We start from the raw sequence: 20,185 nt of genomic DNA on the forward strand, positions 1-20,185 counted from the left end.
CTGAATGGTGAGTAACTTTTGTAAAGTTATCTTAACGGTGACTCTGTTGGGTGAATCATGACATAATAATGGCTTAATTATATGCTCAAAATTAGCCTTAGTGTTAGCCAAGCTCTGCCTCATTGTCCGCTCCATTCTCCTTCATGCTGTACTAGCTTATTTGCGCAATTTCAGCTTTGGCTAAAGCTGTGCTTCATTTTCAGGTAAATTGTGGCTTAATGTTAGTTTAATTTTGGTCTAAATTATTCTTAACTCAATGTTTGCCAGACTGTGTCTCATTGTCAGCTCAATTCTGCCTTGATACTAGCTTATTTGCTCAGTTTCAGCTTTAGCTCAAGCTGTTCTTCATTTGCTCAATGTTAGCTTTATTAGCTCAATATTAGCCTTGGCTCATTGTTGTTCAAAAAATATTTCAGCTGAATAATAATAATAATAATAATAATAATTATTATTATTATTAACAATAATAATAATAACAATGTAAAGCCTTATAGTTTATTGTTATGTCACAGCAGGTAAACCATTGGTGTAAACAGGGCTGCAACTAATCATTTTATTTAAATAATCTGATTTATGTTTACATTTGGTGTGCTTCTCAAGTCTCTAAATGATATTCTCAATCCAATATTATTTTGTTTCAATTACTTTGTTAGAAATGAGGTGGACAAATCTGTTAAACTCTCTGAAACCCTTCAATCACCATCAGTCCATTATCCAAATAGTTAGACGAAACAAAACTTAAATCAAGTTCATATGGCTGCTGTGCTATGGTAACTCACTGTTGCAGTCAATGTCATTGAGTGTTTTTCAGTGGGAGGGTTTTAATGTTAAATGTTTAAAGGCAGACTCAGGTTTGCACACAAAGTCCTGTCAATATATCTCTAAACTTAAGTGTAAAAATTAGAATACAAACCTTTAAAGGATCAAACCTGCTTTCTGCTCACAGCTCACAGAGACCTGGTCAGACTCTCTGGCTTTACAAAGACTGTTTTTTTTTTTTTTTTTGTTTTTTTTGTAAAAAAAGTAAGTGACACTTATTTAATACAACCAGAACTTTAGGGCTATTTAACAATTTATTGACTTGATATCAATATAACATTAATTTAATCACACATGTATCTAAAGTCTTTTCTGTTTAAAATGAAAGAGTGGCTGTATGAGGTACTGACACTTGAATTTAACAAAGGTTTTCCTCAAATCTTAATCAGCTTTATTCTACAATTAAGTGGGCTTTTACACCAAAAAATTTAATAATTTGAACATCTCACCCCTACAAATGTTAAAGAAAATCATTGTTTTTATCAAGTGGTATCAAGAAACTGCTGGTCTACTGCTGCATTATTTGGTATATTTTTTTTGTTATAACAATAAATCTAAACAAGAAACTTCATATATTAAAGTCAAATTAATACACACAAGCTGGAGAGATGGAGGCAGCAGTGGACCAATTACTCTTGTGTGCTGCGCTGTGATGTAAATTTATTTAAAAAAAAATAGTTTTCTCTACGGACTTTGGGAGAGAGCAGTTAACAGACCCAGTTGAAAATGGCTGTCAAATCCAGATAAAGTAATGAACATTAAGATTACATAGCTTGAGCTGGCATTTTTTTTTCTGAAAGTGAGACTTTATATCACAGGCTGGTTGACTCATGTCTGTACCTCATAAACCCATGTACTTTTAAGCCAAACTATAAAGTGCTAGTCGATAAGTGCGATGTACAAGTAAGTGCTTTTTTTGTCACCATCTTAGTCAAGGTAGAGTCGAAAGTAGCACTTCATGAAGATCTTGAAGGAACTGAAGGTGTCATGTGTTTTATTCTGGGGGGCCGCCGTGTCCCCACGCACTCTTTTTCTTGGCCGCCATGCCTATAGCTATCTATTCACATTGTCCAGTGGAATTTGCTGAAACTGTCCGTACGTCCAACATGGCCATGTTCTTTCTCATCTTCTCCTTTCCATCTGTCAAATAGCTGAGGGTTGTACATGAAGCATTAGCCACAGTTTGTTTTCTGCTTATTGCTGGTTGAAGTGACACTGTCCACTGTTTTGTGTGGTCTGAATATGTAAGACGTTAATCTGGTCCTCATTAGTTATCTTTGTGGAACTGCTGAGCAAGTGATTCGGAAGAATAAGGTGCTTGACTGATGCAGGTTTTAAGGTTCCTTGGCAGCTTGTCTTTGAAAGTATGCCGATCAGGTGGGTGTGTGTGAAGATGCCAGGTTTTTCGTTAGAGGGCTGTCATGCCAAGTCCTAAAAAATGCTTGATAGATTGTAATGCAACGTAAGTCCATATTATTATTATTATTATTATTATTATTATTATTAGTATTATTATAAGTATTAGTATTATTGTTGTTATTGTTCTGGGGGGGAGGGGTGAAGTTTGGCAGGGTAGGGGAATAAACAAACACAATTTGTGTGGTGTCTTTCGTTAATGTGAAGGTCATTGTTGTCTTCAGTACTTAGTAGTTTGCAACTGTTTTGCTAGTCCGGTTGCCCACCGCTAACTACTGAAGATTAAGCGTGTGCCTATTAAAGTTAACTAAATCAGCACTGAGAATTTCCATGGAAGTCACTCGTTGACATCTAACACTGACATTTGTCCTTATCGTGGTTGCTCTAGGGGTACAGCTCCATACATTAAGTGGTTTCTGTATAGGGGTGTGGTCTAGCCATTGACCCCTTTTATTTCCCAGCTTTATTATAAAGGACCAACCATGTTCTTCATGTTCTAGCATGGTTGAGGATTCATCCAGAAAAATGCATGAGAGCGCTTATATCGAAGATTATAGAGGCAGCTGATATAATGCAATACTTGTTTTTTTGGCTGATGTCGGACCAATATCCGATATCAATATCGGGACATCCCTATTAAACTGTTTTCTTTGCTTTTTTGTAGTTTTATCCATCACCATCTAAACTGGAATTCCCGCTAAAGACTCAACTTGAACCTTTTTGTGTTCAAAAAGCCTTTTTTGCGCATCATGTTAGGAGGCCTTCCAGCAGGGAATTTTCATCTTCCCCTGTTAACTCGTGTCTTGTAAGGATACAGGGTAATTCTGGACAGTTTCATACATTTTGGTTCTTTGGGAGGAAATAAACTTGGCAGAGAGCCAACTTGGCTTATAACTGAAGGCTGCACCCAATTTGAGAACTTTTATGTTATGGACCTAATTAAAATTAAATCTTATTTTGTGGGTTGAATTCCAGGAGTCATGATGTTCAGAAATATATCTGACAATTTGTTAACAGTTGAGACCGTTCAAGTACCCTCTTATGGCAGGTGGGAGCAGCATTTATATGGAATAAACTGAAAATATATGAGCAACTGTGGTCACTACGTTTTGGTAGTCACTTATAATAACAATGATGTGAAAAAAAGATACTCAAATGTATGCACCTTTTGCAGCACTTTTACTGTATCACAATTTTTTACTTGAGTGTCATTAAGTGACATTTATAACTCAGTGGTATTTGTAATTTACAAATATTTGAAATATATAAAAGATAATTTAAAAAAATAAATTGTGAATTTTTTTTCTTATAAGCAGGTTAGGAACTTCTGAACTATCAAACTGTACGAAGAGTAAAAACAGATAAATGTAAAATGACAGGTCTGCTTCATTACACTAGACTAGTTTTACATCTCAGTCTAAGGCTCATGTGGTTTTCCTCTTTGGATTTCTCTTTTGGTTTAGCATCGTTGCAGAAGCTGAAAACAGAGGCACAGGACTTTCAGAACTCTGTGTTCACCGTGACCACCAGTGGATTAAAATAAATGGGCCATGACTTTGTCTCTTAGGTCACACCATTAGAGCCATGACTGACAGCTTCCTGAGGTGGTTTCCCGTTTTAAATTGAGTCAACAAAACTCCAGCCCACAATCTCTGATGTGTTTTTTCAGTGAAACATGAGTCGGACAGGTAGCTGCACAACAGAGATGGATGTTAGCAAATTTGATTTCTGTTTAGCCTAGAGCAACGGTTCTCAAACGGTGTACCACCAGTGGTATGTGAGCTTCCTCTGATGGATTATTATACCAGTGTGTGGAGTATATGTGAGGAAGAGGAGGACAATGAGAGCAAATTGTCTTGTTGGGAATAAAAATGCCAAAATCTACACAGGAAATTCAAAACCCATTGCTCTTATAGGTCCGTAGCTGACTTTGCTTGGCCTGTTTACGCCACTGTCTTTTAACATTGGTGATAATGGTGTTACTACAAGAGCTCAATATTACATGTTTTTCAGTGTGGAGCAGGGAAGAAAGAAAAGTAAAGTTGACAGATTTCCAATAGGTTATGCTCAAAAAAAGATGACGCTCTATACTAAACCTTCCTATCGCCTCTGTATATATGTTTTAACATAGTAATGGAAAAAAGCAGACGATATGCTGTGTTCTTAGGGTTAACTAAAACACAATGACATTAACTAAAATAATGTGTGTAGATGTGTCAGCTTTTTGAGCTTGATATTGAACATGGGAGGGTCTCACGACCTCTCGAATGAGAGTTAGGTTTAAACAATTCACATATTTCCACATTGTGAGAATCTGTGCGAGATCTTTTTAAAGTCTGAGCTGGAACTTTGCAAGTACAAACATTCATAGCAGGAACCTAACTTCCAAACCTCAGCATATCACATTTCTTTCATCAAAGGAGGTCTCTGTGCTGGGGCAGGTGTGGCTAAAAACCATAAACCTGTGGTTGAAAAGGAAGAGGTGGAGGAGGCCAGCCCTCGTGTGAGCTGTCCTTAAAACAATAATCCTGTTTTCACCCTCAGCTCAACCATTATTTCCAAGTAATCATATCCTCATCATTCCCATGTCAGCACCATCGGACTAAAAATAATAGTCTGAAAGCAACAGGACACATAAAGTCAAGACGAAGAGAGGGACCATAAGAAGTCAACACTTTAAAACTTTTGAGTTTTAAAGTTAGGTGTTTAAGTCTAGGATATACCCATCTCTGTATTTATGTCAAGGGCTATTATCTTAATATTTTAATAATACCACCTTCATTTTCTGTCCTGGTAACTATGGTCTAGAAAAACAGAGGGAATTTCCCCCCCTCCTTTTTTTTTCCAACCACAGAGGTGGGGGTCTTTACCTCGCTGCCTGGTCCAGCTGAATATATTTACATGGAGTTAGGAGATAGCCACCTCAAAAGCAGGAATGTACCCAAGTGTGACTTGAAAGAGGCTGTTAGATTGAAACATTTAACCCATAAAATAAATACAGAGGGGCCCTGCGATTTTTATGAATGGCTGCATTGATTCCAAAACACACAATAAGCAAACTACCACCGTGATAAACCACAACCATGTCGACATGTTTGGGTTGTTACTTGTTGGCTAGATGTATGGAGATGATAATCAATATAGTGCAAGACAATCATATAGCGATACATCGCGATATCTGTTTAGTGAAAGTCAAAAGTGCAGGATTTCTCTCTTCATTCACAACATGGAGAACAAAGTCCGTAAATTCTATGTATTGAACGAGGATGGAGAATCTCTTAACGTAGCTTTCTCTGTCATTATCCCACTGTACACTCCCTCCTCTTCAGCCAGATCGTATTTATGTATTTGTTATCTCTTATATAAATGTATTATTTTACTGAAATCCATTTTATTCCCCCTATTCCATAAGGCAATTTGTGTTTCAATTTGTGTTATCACCTCACCATTAACCAACCACTAGTGTTTTAACCAGTTAAACAGTTAAATGACAGTGTGAAATAATTCATTCTTCTATATCATCCTCACTCGGATAAAAACTCACTTTCCACCTCCCAAACATCATGGTTCATTACTACTGAGTGATTTTTCAACAATTAACAAACGTCTATCGCATTCAAAATATTGTCAAATGACGTCACACCAGGCTGATCAAGATCTTGTGTCACTTGGTTACATTTGTGCTGTACACATGAAGGAAACAGCACACAAAGAGTGTTCTGTTCATGAAAACAAGAGGCAAAATAATAACAACCAAAAGTTACACACTGCAACTTTAAGAACAAGTTTGAAATAATCTAAATTAGGGTGCACTTGTTTTATCTTCCAACCGTTACCTCTGGCACTCCAATACACTTTAACTCCGTTCCTCTTCACCCCACCCTCATAAAACTGTGCTGTGAAGATTAGTCAGCGCTCCCAGCCATGACCCAATGACAGGACAGGTTTCTCTGGGAGGTGTGGGGGGGTGGCGGCCATGGATTCTTGGCTCCTCCCTTCACTTCTGGTATAAGTTATAGTTTGGGCAGTTTTTTTCTCGTAGAAATCCCAGGACCAAGGTCCAACTAGACTGGAGAAAGTAACTCAACGTGAAACTACTTTAAACAAACAGGCATTCAGTGGAGTGTTGCTTCAAATTATTATTTTGTATTTATTTTTTGATTGTTCTGAAATCACTTTCACTGGATTATGAATAATGGCATCTGTGATCTGCTTGACTGTACTGACAATAGCCGTCATCACACAGGTAAGACTAATCATAACAATAATAATAATAATAATCATAATCCTTTATTGTGTCTTTGGTTTCATGAGGCAGTTTTAAAACACATCACATGGATCATAATACAGTACAATAAATACATAAAATAAAAAACATTCAATACAGATAATGAAGGTTGGTTTCAATGTGAATGATGTTTATCATGGCTGCTGCGTTTTTATTGTATCTTTTATTAAATTGAACAACATCACACCCTGCTGCTTTTGCAGACATTTGCCTCACATTATAGGTCACTGCTGCAGATTTTGTCTGACTATGAATTCATTGAAATAAAATATTCCGATGAGTGGAGTTCAGGTGGGGTTATGTCTCTGTTCTTCACCTGTCTGTAGGAGTCCTGCTGTTGGTTGTCTTTGCTGGTAATGAGCATGTCTACTCATGTCTATGTATTTGGACCAAATTACATGTTGATTCCTATAGACTGGAACAAGTTGGCTCTGGTGCAGTTTGATGACTGAAATCATGACGCAGCACTAGAGTGTGGGCAAAGCTCTGTCTATGTAAACACTCAGCAATTTGTGAACTTGACTTACTGGAGACCTGAACATATAATACAGCATCAAAAATCATTGGCTGTTAGATGAAAAACTGAAAGTGTTGCACTCAACACCTCTGCTTATGGCTGGAGCTCCATGGTAACCTCACAGACATTCTGTGTGTGAGTTTTTTTCAACATCTGAGTGGTGTCGTTGGATGTTGATCTGGGTTCTGAACCTGGGTGTGAGATTGGACAGTGACATCTTACACTTGATACACAGATGAACTCAGCGGTCAAGTCCAAGGCTTTTTTCACGTTTCTAAACCATTTCTTTCTCTGCATAATTTTGAGATTTTAATCTCATGCTTTTATCACAACTTGCTTAGATGTACTCTGTTGGGCTTAGCCAGACGTCACTTGCTTGACTACAGTTGGTTCAAAACTCTGCTTGTTTTTAAGTATTTTCTATGGGCTTTGCCCCACTGTTAGTCGTCCCTCAGACAAAGACCAAGTGTAGAGGTGACCATGCATTTTCAGTCGCTCCCCGAAACTGTGGAATGAGGTGCCTTTGTACATTGCCTTTGCAGGCTGACTCTCTTCCTGTTAAGTCCTCTCTTAAAACACTTTTTTTCTCTTTGGCTTTAACTCAGTCTGAGATGTTGACTTTTATTGTTTTACTGTCTTTTATTGTTTTCGGTTTTGTATTTGTCCTCATGTCTGTGTTGTTTTTAACCCTTTTTAACACAGAGCAGTTTGGCTGCTTTTTTTCCCCATTACTATTTTAAAACGTACAGTATATACAGAGGCTATAAGAATGTGCCATATAGTGTGTTATATCCTTTTTTTTTTTCAACACAACCTAGGCAACTTTATAATCACACCTTAGCAAATAGTACTCAAAATGTTTGAAATCAGATTGAATTTGTGAAATTTGCAAATATGTCATAGTTCAAAGTTCACTTTGAAAACAAATTCTATTTTGTGACTTCTGCACAATTATTGCAATATAAAATGAATCATAACTTAAACGCATAAGAAGATGGGATGCACACCCCCAGGATGTCCATGGAGTTGTGTATTATTCCCACGGCAATTTACCATGGGTACATGTGAGCACTAAGGGTTAAAGTGCTTTGTAAATACAGTTGGGTTGGATTGGAGATTTGAGAAAACACTATTGCGTTCACTGCTACTTGTCTACAGTTTCAACATTTCTTGTCGTCGCAGCTGTAGGAAATATCACATGACATGTCTGCCCCTCGTCCTCTCCTCCTCTCATCCCTCCAGGTGACCGCTGGCTGCCCAGCAGTGTGTGAGTGCCCTGCAGGGCCCCTCGCCTGCCCTCCGGGTGTGAGCGCCGTGTCAGACGGATGCGGCTGCTGCAAGGTGTGTGCTGCACAGCTGAACCAGGACTGCAGCTCCATGAGGCCGTGTGACCATCACAAAGGGCTGGAGTGTAATTATGGCAATGATGTAACCATGACCTGGGGCATCTGTCGAGGTGAGTTCAATAAGAAGCCAACAATATAATTCTTTATTTAGAAAATTCTAGCAAGCAAATTCAACAGATTGTTAGTCTTTTGATTTATTGGGTACATGTTGTATTCATAATGCCAAATTCTCCATTCTCCTTATATTTGTTAATTATGCTCATGTCTATACTTCATTGTCAGTAACCCTAAAAAAGAAATGCTACCCTTTCCACATTGCTTTTTTTTTATGTTCCATTGCATTGAGTTTTTCCATGCATTGCGTTAACATGCAGGGGAAATATATATTGTGAAATCATTAAAATGAAAATGAGGAACGTGATATTCTATATAAAACATAAAACCTGTATACAAGACGTCAAGGAAACAAAAACTCCATAAAGTCAAAGATGTCACAAGTCAGTGATCGAGAACCATCGCACCCTGCACACAGTCCATGTTTTATGACAGTAAGGACTTCAGAGGGGATTTCAGAGATAAAAATATGCTTCTGCACTATGACAGTGATGCCCCACAAACTATGAATAGCTGGTTCTTCCATGCTTAGGAGACAAGGAGTCTGACACTTACTGTCTCCTTTTCCATTGACCTTTCAATGTCTTTGCTCCTCTGTTTGTTTCTGTCATTTGGAAGTTTAGGACTAAAGTGGTGTTCTTAACACGCCTGATGCAACATGTCAAGGTTGTCCTGTCTCTAAAATACTAATCTGTGGCCTGTTCTCAGAATATCCTTGTTGATCTCTGCTGTGTGTACATCTACCACACGTTGTGTGCTGTTTTCCAGCTAAATCTGAGGGACGATCATGCGAGTACAATGGAGGCATCTACCAGAATGGTGAGAGCTTCAGTGCTGGCTGTAAACACCAGTGTACCTGCATTGACGGCGCTGTTGGCTGTGCTCCGCTCTGCCACAACACTCTGCCGCCGGCTTCACCGTCCTGCCCTTATCCACGGCTGGTCAGGATACCTGGCCAGTGCTGCTTCAGTGTGGACTGTCATCAGGGCACCTGGCACCTCCCACCTAAGCATCAGGTGCGTTTCTGATGTAATGACAAATGTTTTTGATACACTAATCTGGGCTTCTTTTTTTTGGTAACAGGACATCTATTACTAATGTCAACTTATGTGCCAGTTATCTTATTTTTCCTCTCAAATGACGACGGGTGTAAGAAGATGTTAATACACACTACAATAGTTGTGATATTTCATGGTGTGATATCAGTTCTTTGAATCTTTGCATCACAATGGAAGTATTCTTAACAGAGTTTCTGCTGTATCGACTCTCTCCTCTTCTTCTACTCGTCTTACTAAACAAAGAAAGCTGTATACTGTTTTTTGCATGTAACATTGTTATTTTAATTTTAAGTGTTAAACTATATTAGAGGTGATTTCAATATACCTTTTAAACGCCTTCAAAGGTGTTTTATGGACCGTCATGAAAGAAACAGGTTTCCTTTTGAGGGGTTTGGATTAAGGATCTTATTGGTATGGCCTGTATACTTCTGCACTTTACTTTATTATGTCTCTCTTTTTTTTATTACTTCCTTTTAGCTTTTATATCCTGTTGCGAGTTTTATATCTGAAATCGTTTTGTCTCTGTAACCATTTGTACTATTTGTGCTGCTATCTTGACCAGGACTCCCTGGAAGAAGAGATATTGTATCGCAATAATAAAGGATAAATAAAATCACCTTGCTCATAATATCCCAGTATATCACTATATATTGTATCGTCACCATAGAGTGAGCATATTCATTTTTACATATTACGCTACAAAACAAACTCCTGTTGTGAAGCTTAAATATTCATGATTTCACCAGCACCTGGAAATTCAACTTTTTAACATATGCATTATTTGTTTTGTGATTCACATTCTCATAATATGTTTTTTGTACAAACATGCCATAGTGCTTCTCAGTTGCAACCAGTCACAATTATTTTGACAATGGTGAGGGATTACAACTGTTTACATAGACTAGATACTGTTTATGATGATGATAATGATGATGCAGGTACAGGGAAGAGAGGTCGCTCTTACTACAAATGAAAAATCTCTGCTAATCAGGCCGCCATGGCCATTAACACTGTGGCGAAAACACCAAAGGTAGTCACGGACATTCATCTGCAGCACAGATGAATCACCGACATCTCGTCTTATCTCTTATCACAGGTTCCTCCACTACAGCACCACCTGCCCGGAGCTGAGCTCTACCCAGCTGCACGCCAACCTGAGAACAAGTTGCTTCTGACCAACGAGCTTGCAGATGTTAAGCTTAGAGGTTGGGAGAGTGAACACGGCTACAAACATGTGCGCGGTGAGAGAAATAGAGACTCAGGACTAGGACGTTTTTCGAGAATGTAATACAGTAATCGCAAGAAATGTTTCATCCTCTTCAGATTCTCATTCTCTAACTGCTATGTATATATTTTTTTCTTCTTCTACTGCCTCACCTTCCTCAGTGTGGAATCATGTGAAGGAAATGAAGTGCCAGGTGCAGACCACAAACTGGTCCCCGTGCTCCCGCAGCTGCGGGACGGGCATTTCATCTCGAGTCACCAACAGGAACCCTCGGTGTAAGCTGGAGAGAGAGACGAGGATCTGCACCGTCAGGCCGTGCCAAGGCCTGGCCGTTAAAGCCAAGGTGAAGTAGAAATAAACATGAACAAAGGGAGACAGTGAGCATCAGTCACATATGCACACGCATACATTATTACTGCCAAGACAACTTTTTATCATGACAACTTCTATCAGACAGTAAAACCTGGATGCTTGTGATAATGCGTATCAACAAAGAAGTTTTTCACCTTTTATTGCCGCTTTACTGACAATGCAGGGAACTACCTGCTTACTTTTGCCCTACTTCCTTATTTGCTTCTCTAGACCAGAGGCTAAAAACATCATATCTGTGCTTTACAGCAGTAGTTTTACACCAAGTAACATGTGAGAAAATATTGAGCTCTCAAAGTAACACCAGTATCGCCAACGTTAAAATACAGTGGTGTAAAAAGGTTTCACAGGCACTCAGCAGATAATTTGCTCTCATCATCCTCTTTCTCATATACTTCACACACTAGTATAGTAAGATTAGATTAAGATGGAGCAAGTTATTTGTCACATTTTCTATGCAGTCTGGTCAAAATTTGATCACATTTTATGGCATTTTCTCAGATCGACTTATCTGTCAATAAAGTCCAAGTCGTTCTCTGTAACATCAACAGTCAATATGTATAGTTAAAAAAAAAAAAATCAGCATGCCTTCTCAAAGACCTTTAAACAAAACAAAACATAGACTAATACCTTGAATTTTCAAGTAGTTTTTAAGTGCACAAGTGATTAAGCTTTCTCCCACCCGGCTCTAGTCTGGGCTATGTCCGCAACCGGGGGTGTGCTTCCCCCCGATCCACTCGTCCTAAACCCCCCACCAAAGCTCAGCGTCTCAACGGCGTCGCCTCCACCCCTGGGTACACACCCCCACCAGACTCGCCCGCTTGCGTACAACTGGTGGTACATGTACCACAGTTTGAGAACCATGACTTTAGAGTATAAAATTAATTTGAGCACCTCGTTTGAGATCTTTTTTGCATTCATCATCAAACAGCAGCTCTGTTTCTCTTTTCTTTATAAAACATTTTTTGTTCTAGCCTCTCGTACAGTTGTTCTCAATGCTACTGCCATCTTTATCCCAATTTTGAGCATGGAGATTATCTTTGTAGTGCTTTCTGGAAGCACCCACATTCAGGGGGAACTGGGCAGTGCTGATTTACTCAGCTGTGTAGAGGTGGCAGGCAGGCGCCTTTTTAAATATAGTCCACCACCCCCGGCATTCCTGCCAAGCAACTGTCCATAGCTTGGCCCCATCTGTGTACTCGGAGTCCAGGGAAGTGATGTGTCTATATTAATCCTCCATGTTGAAAACAGGCACACAGAGGTCTTATCCCTGCCTTACTTGTGCCAAAGCGAGTGTCAGCGTTTTTAACAGAGAGGCTAAAATGTTAATTAAAATGTAATCTTAAAATTAATAATTTAAATCAGAATATAATTGCCCTCTAAAGCAAGCATTTTGGCACAAGTTTTAATGCGAAACTGCAGTACCTCTTAAATCTGCTGTGTTAAAGGACCATGCAGATGAAAGTCAGCTTATCAAGAAAATCATCACATAAGTTCAAGGTTGTTTACGTAGTTAACGAAAACATCCAAATTCAGCACTATGATGCACATTTTGCACTTCAGTCTAATTTCTTGTAGACTTTTATACTTGATTCAGGGATGGTTGTTTATTTGTCCTAATACATTTTTTAAATCCTCCATATTACAAAAAACTAAATCAAATTTAAAATTAAGAATTTCCAAAAAATTAAAACTAAATAAAAATTAAAACAAACTCATTTTAAAAACAAAAAGTCAAAACTAAATAAAAACGAATGAAACATCCATAACTATTCTAACCTTGCATAAGTCATGTTGGTCAATCTCTCCACTGAAGCCAATTGGTAACAACAGTCACCATAATTGACGCCATGAAACTCATCTCTTTGACTTTATTGTCCATCCACAGAGAGGAAAGAAGTGTTCCCTCACCCAGAAAGCGCCTGAGCCCATCCGGCTTTCCTACGGTGAATGTGCGAGTGTCCGCCTCTACCGGCCCAACTACTGCAGTGTGTGCACAAATGGACGATGCTGCTCGCCACGCCACACGCGCACTGTACCTGTGACCTTTGTTTGCCCAGACGGAGAGCGCTTTCAAAAGTCTGCCATGTTTATCCTGTCATGTAAATGCAGTAACAACTGTGGCCACCTCAATGAAGTGGCCCTCCCTCCACAGCACTGGATGTATGGAGACACACACAAGTACATAGACTAGTCCTGAGGCCGCTTATGTAATTTGATTAGAATGTGATCAGGTCAACTTTCTTGATGAAGGAAGACGCTTCAAGACGAGGAGTCTTTTTCTTTTTAAAGAAATCTGGCTCCAAGTGAGTGAAGACCACAGGCACCTGCCTGAATACAAAGACTGTGTGGAAGTGGCAACCTTTAATATAAAAAGTGTGACCAGAGTGGAACAGACGTGGGACCTAAACTAGAGCCCTGAAGCACACCTGGACCCTTCTCATTGGACCGAGAGCTGGTTCAGGTGTTGGAGTATTTTTTTTTTTTTTTTTTTTGGAAACACTCAAAAGATTATTCTGAGAAGAGAAACATTAACAGAGCAAAATCACACTGTTTAGCACGAAAATTTGACTTGGAGAGCAGTGTACAAGGACTAATACGTTCACACGCTGAGATGATAGTAGCAACTTCTCAAGGACAAGCATGTAGACAGTATGACGCAAAATGTGGACAAAGGCCGCTTTTTACATAACTTTTTTTTAATTCAGAATCAGCATGTTACAAATATTAACATACACTGCAACAGTTCATGTTTCAAGTACAACTTTCCCTGTAATGAACAATTAAATAAGAGCAGCTGTGACTGGACCAGTATCAACACTTCTCAAAAACATCTGGGTTCTATGTGCTTTTAATGCAGATTAGAAGTGTTACCCGAACGTTTTGGGGGATAATGCTGCCTTCTGTATTATTGTGATCCAAGTTTATACAACGGTCACATGAAGACACAGTGTAGCTGTTTCAAGTTTTTCTCAGTCCACCCAACCCATATGATAAGTCGCAGCTGAACTCACATTTCATGAGGTTTTATTTTAACCATTTTCCATTCCTATAGGCTGCATATACTGAACGTCCACTCGATTCCCCACCTTTAAGCCTTTACATCTTCCTTATGTTAGAACACTTTTAATATAAAGTATCCTTACAAAGTTAGCTAAGTTAGTCTTCTTGCTGTATTAAATAATACAGTCATGTAAATTTCCCTTGAGCAACATCAACTTTTACTAGTTTGAAATTATCCAACCACACAGCCAAGTTCAAAATCATAAGCTATGATTCCATTTAGAAACTGAGAGCACCCTCTGGTGGTGAAAAAGAATTACCTCCAGTCAAAAGAACAAAGTATGCCATTTACGATACCATTTGTGTCAGTTTAATGCAACATCTGACATACTTAAATGTGCAAAATTAATAGCATCACATGAGGTATAAAAATTTATTTTTCTTAACAAAACAATATCCATGATTTTTAACACACAAAAAACACTAAAACAAGCGCCTGCAAAAACGTGAAAAATAAATGATTTATCCTCGCAAACAAATATGGAGGGAGGGGAACGTTGAAATAAAATATTGAGCTTAATTTTTTTTTGTCTCCATTCTTCATCGGTCAGACTCATCTCGACTGTTCAACTGCAGAGAAAAGGGAAAAGTTGTGGGATTATTACATGGGGCAGAGGGGAAAATGTTTTGTTCATTCTTTCAAAGGCTGCCAAACATTTATAAACAGTAATGTGCTCCAGTTACAACATTAGGCCGACCCTCCCCTGCAGGCACATTATACCCACACTAGTTCATTTAAAATTAACCCAGTGACAAACGCAAGAAGCCTTAATGCATCCACAATATGTAGAGTGATGAATGCAGATTTAAAAATACAAGGAAACGGTACAAAAAGTAGTTATCATCTGGCCAAGTGTAAGACAACTGTAAGTGACAGAAACTTACTGTAAGAAGAAATATCAATCTCCTCCGGGAGCTCTGCAACATTGACCTCAAAACGGTCTTGGACCTCATTCAGTGTCTTAGCATCAGTCTCATCTGACACAAAGGTGATGGCCAGACCTTTGGTCCCAAACCTGCCAGCACGAGCCACCTGAGGTAGAGAGAAAACCATTTGAGCTCATGAGAGGAAGGAAATTAAATCCTCGATTCCACATTTGCTTTCAAAGTTCAAGATTGTGATGTCGGTTTGATCAATATTCAATTTACAATCGAGATTGTGACTCCTCCAGTGGTTATATGGTGAACATAAGGAGGCATACAAAGTGAATGGCAAGGCAGACTTTGTTCAATTATTACTACCTATTGAAACTACTACACTATATAATGACTACTACTATACTGTAGTAGTCAATATACTCCTCTCTGTGGAGTATATTGATGTTGCTTTTAAGTCACGGGGATTTTGTCTCACTAGAGCCGTGCTGTACGTGATTTTAGTTCATCGAGTTTGGAAATAACAATGTACACATCTATGATGAAGATAACAGTTAGACTGACCCTGTGTAGGTAAGTGTCAGAGTCCTCTGGCATGTCATAGTTAAAGACGATGTTGACTCGCTCGATGTCCATGCCTCGGCCAAACAGGTTAGTTGCAACCAAGATCCTTCGCTGGAAGTCTTTAAACTGCTGATACCGGGATAACCTTGGGGGGAGGAATGAACAGGAAAGAGAATAAGTAAGGGTGCCTTCACACCAGCTTCATCTAGCGCAGCTCAGTCAAGCCCTGGTGCCTTTACCCCCTTTGTAACATTCGTTTGGATCGGCTCGAAAGTAGTCCAAGGCATCTCACGCAGACCAAACAACCCAACTGGTCCTCTTGAAAGAGGTGGTCTTGGACTGCTTGCAAGTGAACTCATTACTGGTGTGAACTTTGTATACTATTAGGTGTAAACGTACTTGGAGACAATATAATATGAAAGCAAATGAAATACCATGTTGGCTACCTTAAACAATGCTGATGTCACTATAACTGTGCGACTCAAGACAGTGTTGACTCTGATCTAAAAATAAGCTTGTGTAGAGACAAGTGCTGTTTGCTACATTCTATTATGTTGATATGATACTGAAATTAGCAGAGATCTAGTCAATTTCAAACTGTAAAGAAAATGATCATCTACCTTGCCTCCTGTGACATTCCCCTGTGGATGGCAATAGCAGGGAAATTCTGCTCCACCAGCAGCTGTGACAGAGCCACACAGCGATGCACAGACTTTACAAAGATCACCACCTAACAAGAAACAAGACAGGAGGGTTGTAGTTTTAACTGGGACTGGTTTGTAATAAAAGAGAAAACCTGGGGTTAACATATTTATTTTACTAAAGGAAAAGGGTTGAACTTGACATGAGTTTGTGAGCACAGCACAAAAAATACCCATTTTTTTACATATTTGCAATGATAAACTATGCAGATCTTACCTTCTCTGCGACCAAAATCATACAAACTTAAAGGCAGCCTCTTTTTATACTCTTAGCCACTCCCAACAGGCAAAATTATTTTCCACCAAAAAAAAAAATTCAAATAATTTAATTTTAACAAAAATGATGTGTATGTGTAATGCAACACAGCTGTATACTGTCAGCTGCACTACACTGTAAAGTGAAGACTGAGAAGGTTCGTGAGGACAGAAGGGAAGTACGCTTGTTTCTATGCATTCATGTCATTGTGTGTGCTACCTGCAGTCAACGAAAGAGATGCCATGTCACGATGATTAATTCCGAGTCATTGTGTGTGATATGATTGCAAACTGTACCTGGTTGAACTCGAGCACATCAAGTAGGTCAAACAGCTTTCGGTTCTTCTCGCTGTCTCTCAGCTTGCAATAATACTGCTGTAAGCCGTGAAGTGTCAGCTTGGTCTCATCATCTACAAAAACTTCCATTGGCTATATGGGGAGAGGAAGAATAAAGAAGCATTGTTGGTGTCTTGCTCTCAATTCTGCACATGCACACAACAAAAGAAAGAGGATAGCTTGTAGCACACTTGGCACGATAATGAAGTGGTGGCAAATACTTGTTCAGAGATGTCCTCAATTTAAAGTTGCCAATTGTTTGTGTATTTCCTAGCTATATAGAATACATTTCTTTTATGTGCCATGTGGTTCAATGAACCGGTCCTTCTCAACTACAGCACAGCCAGGAGGTGTGTCTGTCTTTGATCAACTGCGTGATTGAATTACTGCTCTCGTAAACAATTCAAAATGAACATTCCTATCATGAAGTAGGACATCAAAGACACTTGATTGGAACTCACATCCTGCATGAATTTGCGGCAGACGGGGCGAATCTCCTTGCTGAGAGTTGCACTGAACATCATAACTTGCTTCTCGTGAGGTGTCAGCCTGAAAATTTCCTGGACGTCGCGCCTCATATCTGCGGCAACAAACAATGAGATACGCCTCTTCATTTTTACTACAAGCTATTTTTGAATAAATCCTTACTGACCGAATACTTTCACTCACCCAGCTGCTCCAGCATCTTATCACACTCATCAAGCACAAAGTGTTTTATGTTCTTCACACTGAGGGTCTTGTTGCGGATGAGGGCTAGGGTACGCCCTGGTGTTCCCACGACGATGTGAGGACAGTTCTTCTTCAGGACATCCTCATCATTTTTAATAGCCAGGCCACCGAAGAACACGGACACCTTGACAGTGGGCATGTACTTTGAGAAGCGTTCGTACTCCTTGCTGATCTGGAAGGCCAACTCTCGTGTATGGCACATCACAAGGACAGACACCTGACATACAGGGAAGGAGGACATGAGTTGAATTGACAGTGTTGTCTTTATAATGAGGTGTCTTGTTCTGTAAAAACCAAAACTTTACAGTTTTTTTACAAGGGATTAGATGGTATTTTTTTAAATGTGGAACCCTAATTAATATTATTTACTCAGGTAAAACCTGTATTTGGGAGATCATTTTGTAGAATGTGAAAGAATCAACACACCTGACCATCCACAGGTTCTATCTGCTGCAGTGTGGCCAGAACAAACACTGCCGTCTTCCCCATACCAGACTTGGCTTGACACAGGATGTCCATTCCCAAAATGGCTTGAGGAATACACTCATGTTGAACTGTAAATAAAACAAATGTTAATTGATAGTGAGCGAAAAATACAAAAGACAACAGGTCACTGTCAGGGTTATAATTTACGTTGCATTTATAATAACTAAAAGCCATAAGTTACCTTCAGAGGGATGCTCAAAACCACAGTCGACAATGGCTCGAAGCAGCTCTGGTTTGAGGAGAAAATCTCTGAAGCCAGAGCTGTGGATAGATACATAGGACCCTTTCACATCCTTCTTATTTGCTGGGGTCCCACTCTCTGGTGCTCCCTGGGGCTCATCATCCTCCTCGTAGTCCAGAAGCTCATTGTCAACATCATTCTCAGCCATCTCTACTGACAACAGGAAAATCTGGTTGGGTCTCATAACGTTCTTCAAAAATCATATTGTTCTTATAGTCATTTAGGCAGTTTTTGTCTTTGTAGGATTAATGGAAATGTACAGTCTTCAATTCCTTTGATTATTCAAATGAATCAAAGGAGTTTGTCTGGAAAACGGTAACAGTAAACAATAAAATGGTATTGTATTGTTTTAATTTTTATAAGTGTAGAAGGATTTTGAATTTTTGTGCAAGTTAAAATGCATATATGAAACAGTAGATAAAAACTATCCATGATCCAATGTATCGACATATCGGATTTGGCAGTAAGTCCAATATTGCGCAGCTCCAGCTGTAACCCAAAATAATCCCCAGTTGGAGTCAATAAAGTCCATCCATCCATTATCTACCGCTTTATCCTCATATATACACTATAGATACACTTATGTGTGTACTTTGTTCATATAATACCTGTTAAGAAGCTATTCTACGAAATGACGCGTTAGAATCCAGTATTTAGTGAACGAAATAGGTCATCTGCGAATGTTAGCAGGCCGTAGCTTTCTTATCATATCAGGCTTGTAATAAAAATGAATGAATTACTAAGCATAATGACTCATCTTAATTAAACAGCGGGATGTATGCGAGTCGTTTGAATACAACATAAGTAGTTGTGAGACTCAGTAGAGACAGCGTACTCTTCTCTTTCCTTCATTCATTCATTCACACCGGCTTGCTAGTTAGCCGCTAGCAAATGAATGGGACACACGGCTTTCTTCAGCTGACTTCAGCTACGTATGGGGTACCCACGTGGACGGTAGTCAGAAAAACGAATGTAGTTGTTTACCAAACGCCAACATATAATTGGCCAACTGACACACAGCTTTCAAAACGAAGCTAGTGTTGTGGAGACTAGCGGGTTAACTGCCGCAGTAAATGACGAAGTCGCAACTTGAGCACCTGCGACAAAGCCTTTAAAAAAAGGCAATTCTTCAATAGTATTATTATTATTATCATTATTATTGTTGACGAGCTTGGCATGAAAAATACGGACACACATACACGTTACCTTCCTGTGATGTTTATAAGTCCCGCTGATCCGCGTGCGACGTGAAGGCGAGGAGCGAAACTAACGGCACAATAAATAAGTGAGCACGCACCCATGTATGGTGTGTTCAGGGACACTCGGAAACCTCTCAACTGTGTGAAATTAGCTCAGTTTAACATCATATCACAATATTCCATCACGATGAGGCAATAACAACATTAATGTTGAATTTTCAGAGAAGTTCAAAGTGTTGGTGATGATGATATGGAATGAAACACGGTTCACAATAAAAGAAACATGTAGGATGCAAATTGAAATAAAAAAATATTAAACATAGACTGCTTGGAACTGTAACAAAAACACTATGCTCTTAAATATATACATTTCATTTTAAATATCATATACATTTAGTATTAAACGTATTAGTATTAGTATAAGTATAAACATATTGCTGACTGTTCATGGCAATAAGCTAACAATTATATTTAGTGCCTAAGCACAAACACCAGCACACATTTGTGCAATATTTTTTTCCTTCAGATCATTATTATTATTATTACTGTTGTTGTTGTTCTGTGGCTTTCCAGTCATTTCTGA

General features: G+C 39.0%; 2 protein-coding genes across 3 annotated transcripts; one reads left to right on the plus strand and one right to left on the minus strand.

Annotated features, from left to right (window-relative positions):
- The first annotated feature begins 6,274 nt into the window (after window positions 1–6,274).
- LOC122771375 (CCN family member 1-like) lies at window positions 6,275–13,655 on the plus strand. Its single transcript, XM_044028916.1, has 6 exons — window positions 6,275–6,481; window positions 8,283–8,496; window positions 9,269–9,516; window positions 10,655–10,799; window positions 10,945–11,126; window positions 13,041–13,655. The coding sequence occupies exons 1-6, from the start codon at window positions 6,431–6,433 to the stop codon at window positions 13,344–13,346; spliced, it is 1,146 nt and encodes a 381-aa protein (XP_043884851.1). The 5' UTR covers window positions 6,275–6,430; the 3' UTR covers window positions 13,347–13,655.
- On the minus strand, window positions 13,445–19,713 carry LOC122771374 (ATP-dependent RNA helicase DDX39A-like). Of its 2 annotated transcripts, XM_044028915.1 has the most exons (10): window positions 19,610–19,713; window positions 18,344–18,553; window positions 18,103–18,230; window positions 17,617–17,893; window positions 17,409–17,527; window positions 16,909–17,040; window positions 16,276–16,385; window positions 15,656–15,800; window positions 15,101–15,248; window positions 13,445–14,785 (listed from the first exon to the last, which is right to left on the minus strand). In XM_044028915.1, the coding sequence occupies exons 2-10, from the start codon at window positions 18,549–18,551 to the stop codon at window positions 14,769–14,771; spliced, it is 1,284 nt and encodes a 427-aa protein (XP_043884850.1). In that variant the 5' UTR covers window positions 18,552–18,553; window positions 19,610–19,713; the 3' UTR covers window positions 13,445–14,768. The 2 variants fall into 2 exon arrangements, with proteins under 2 accessions (XP_043884850.1, XP_043884849.1); XM_044028914.1 differs by lacking the exon at window positions 19,610–19,713 and having other exon boundaries at window positions 18,344–19,509.
- Between the last annotated feature and the right edge of the window lie 472 nt (window positions 19,714–20,185).

Source organism: Solea senegalensis, linkage group LG6 (genome assembly GCF_019176455.1).
Source record: "Solea senegalensis isolate Sse05_10M linkage group LG6, IFAPA_SoseM_1, whole genome shotgun sequence".
Classification (NCBI taxonomy): Eukaryota; Metazoa; Chordata; class Actinopteri; order Pleuronectiformes; family Soleidae; genus Solea; species Solea senegalensis.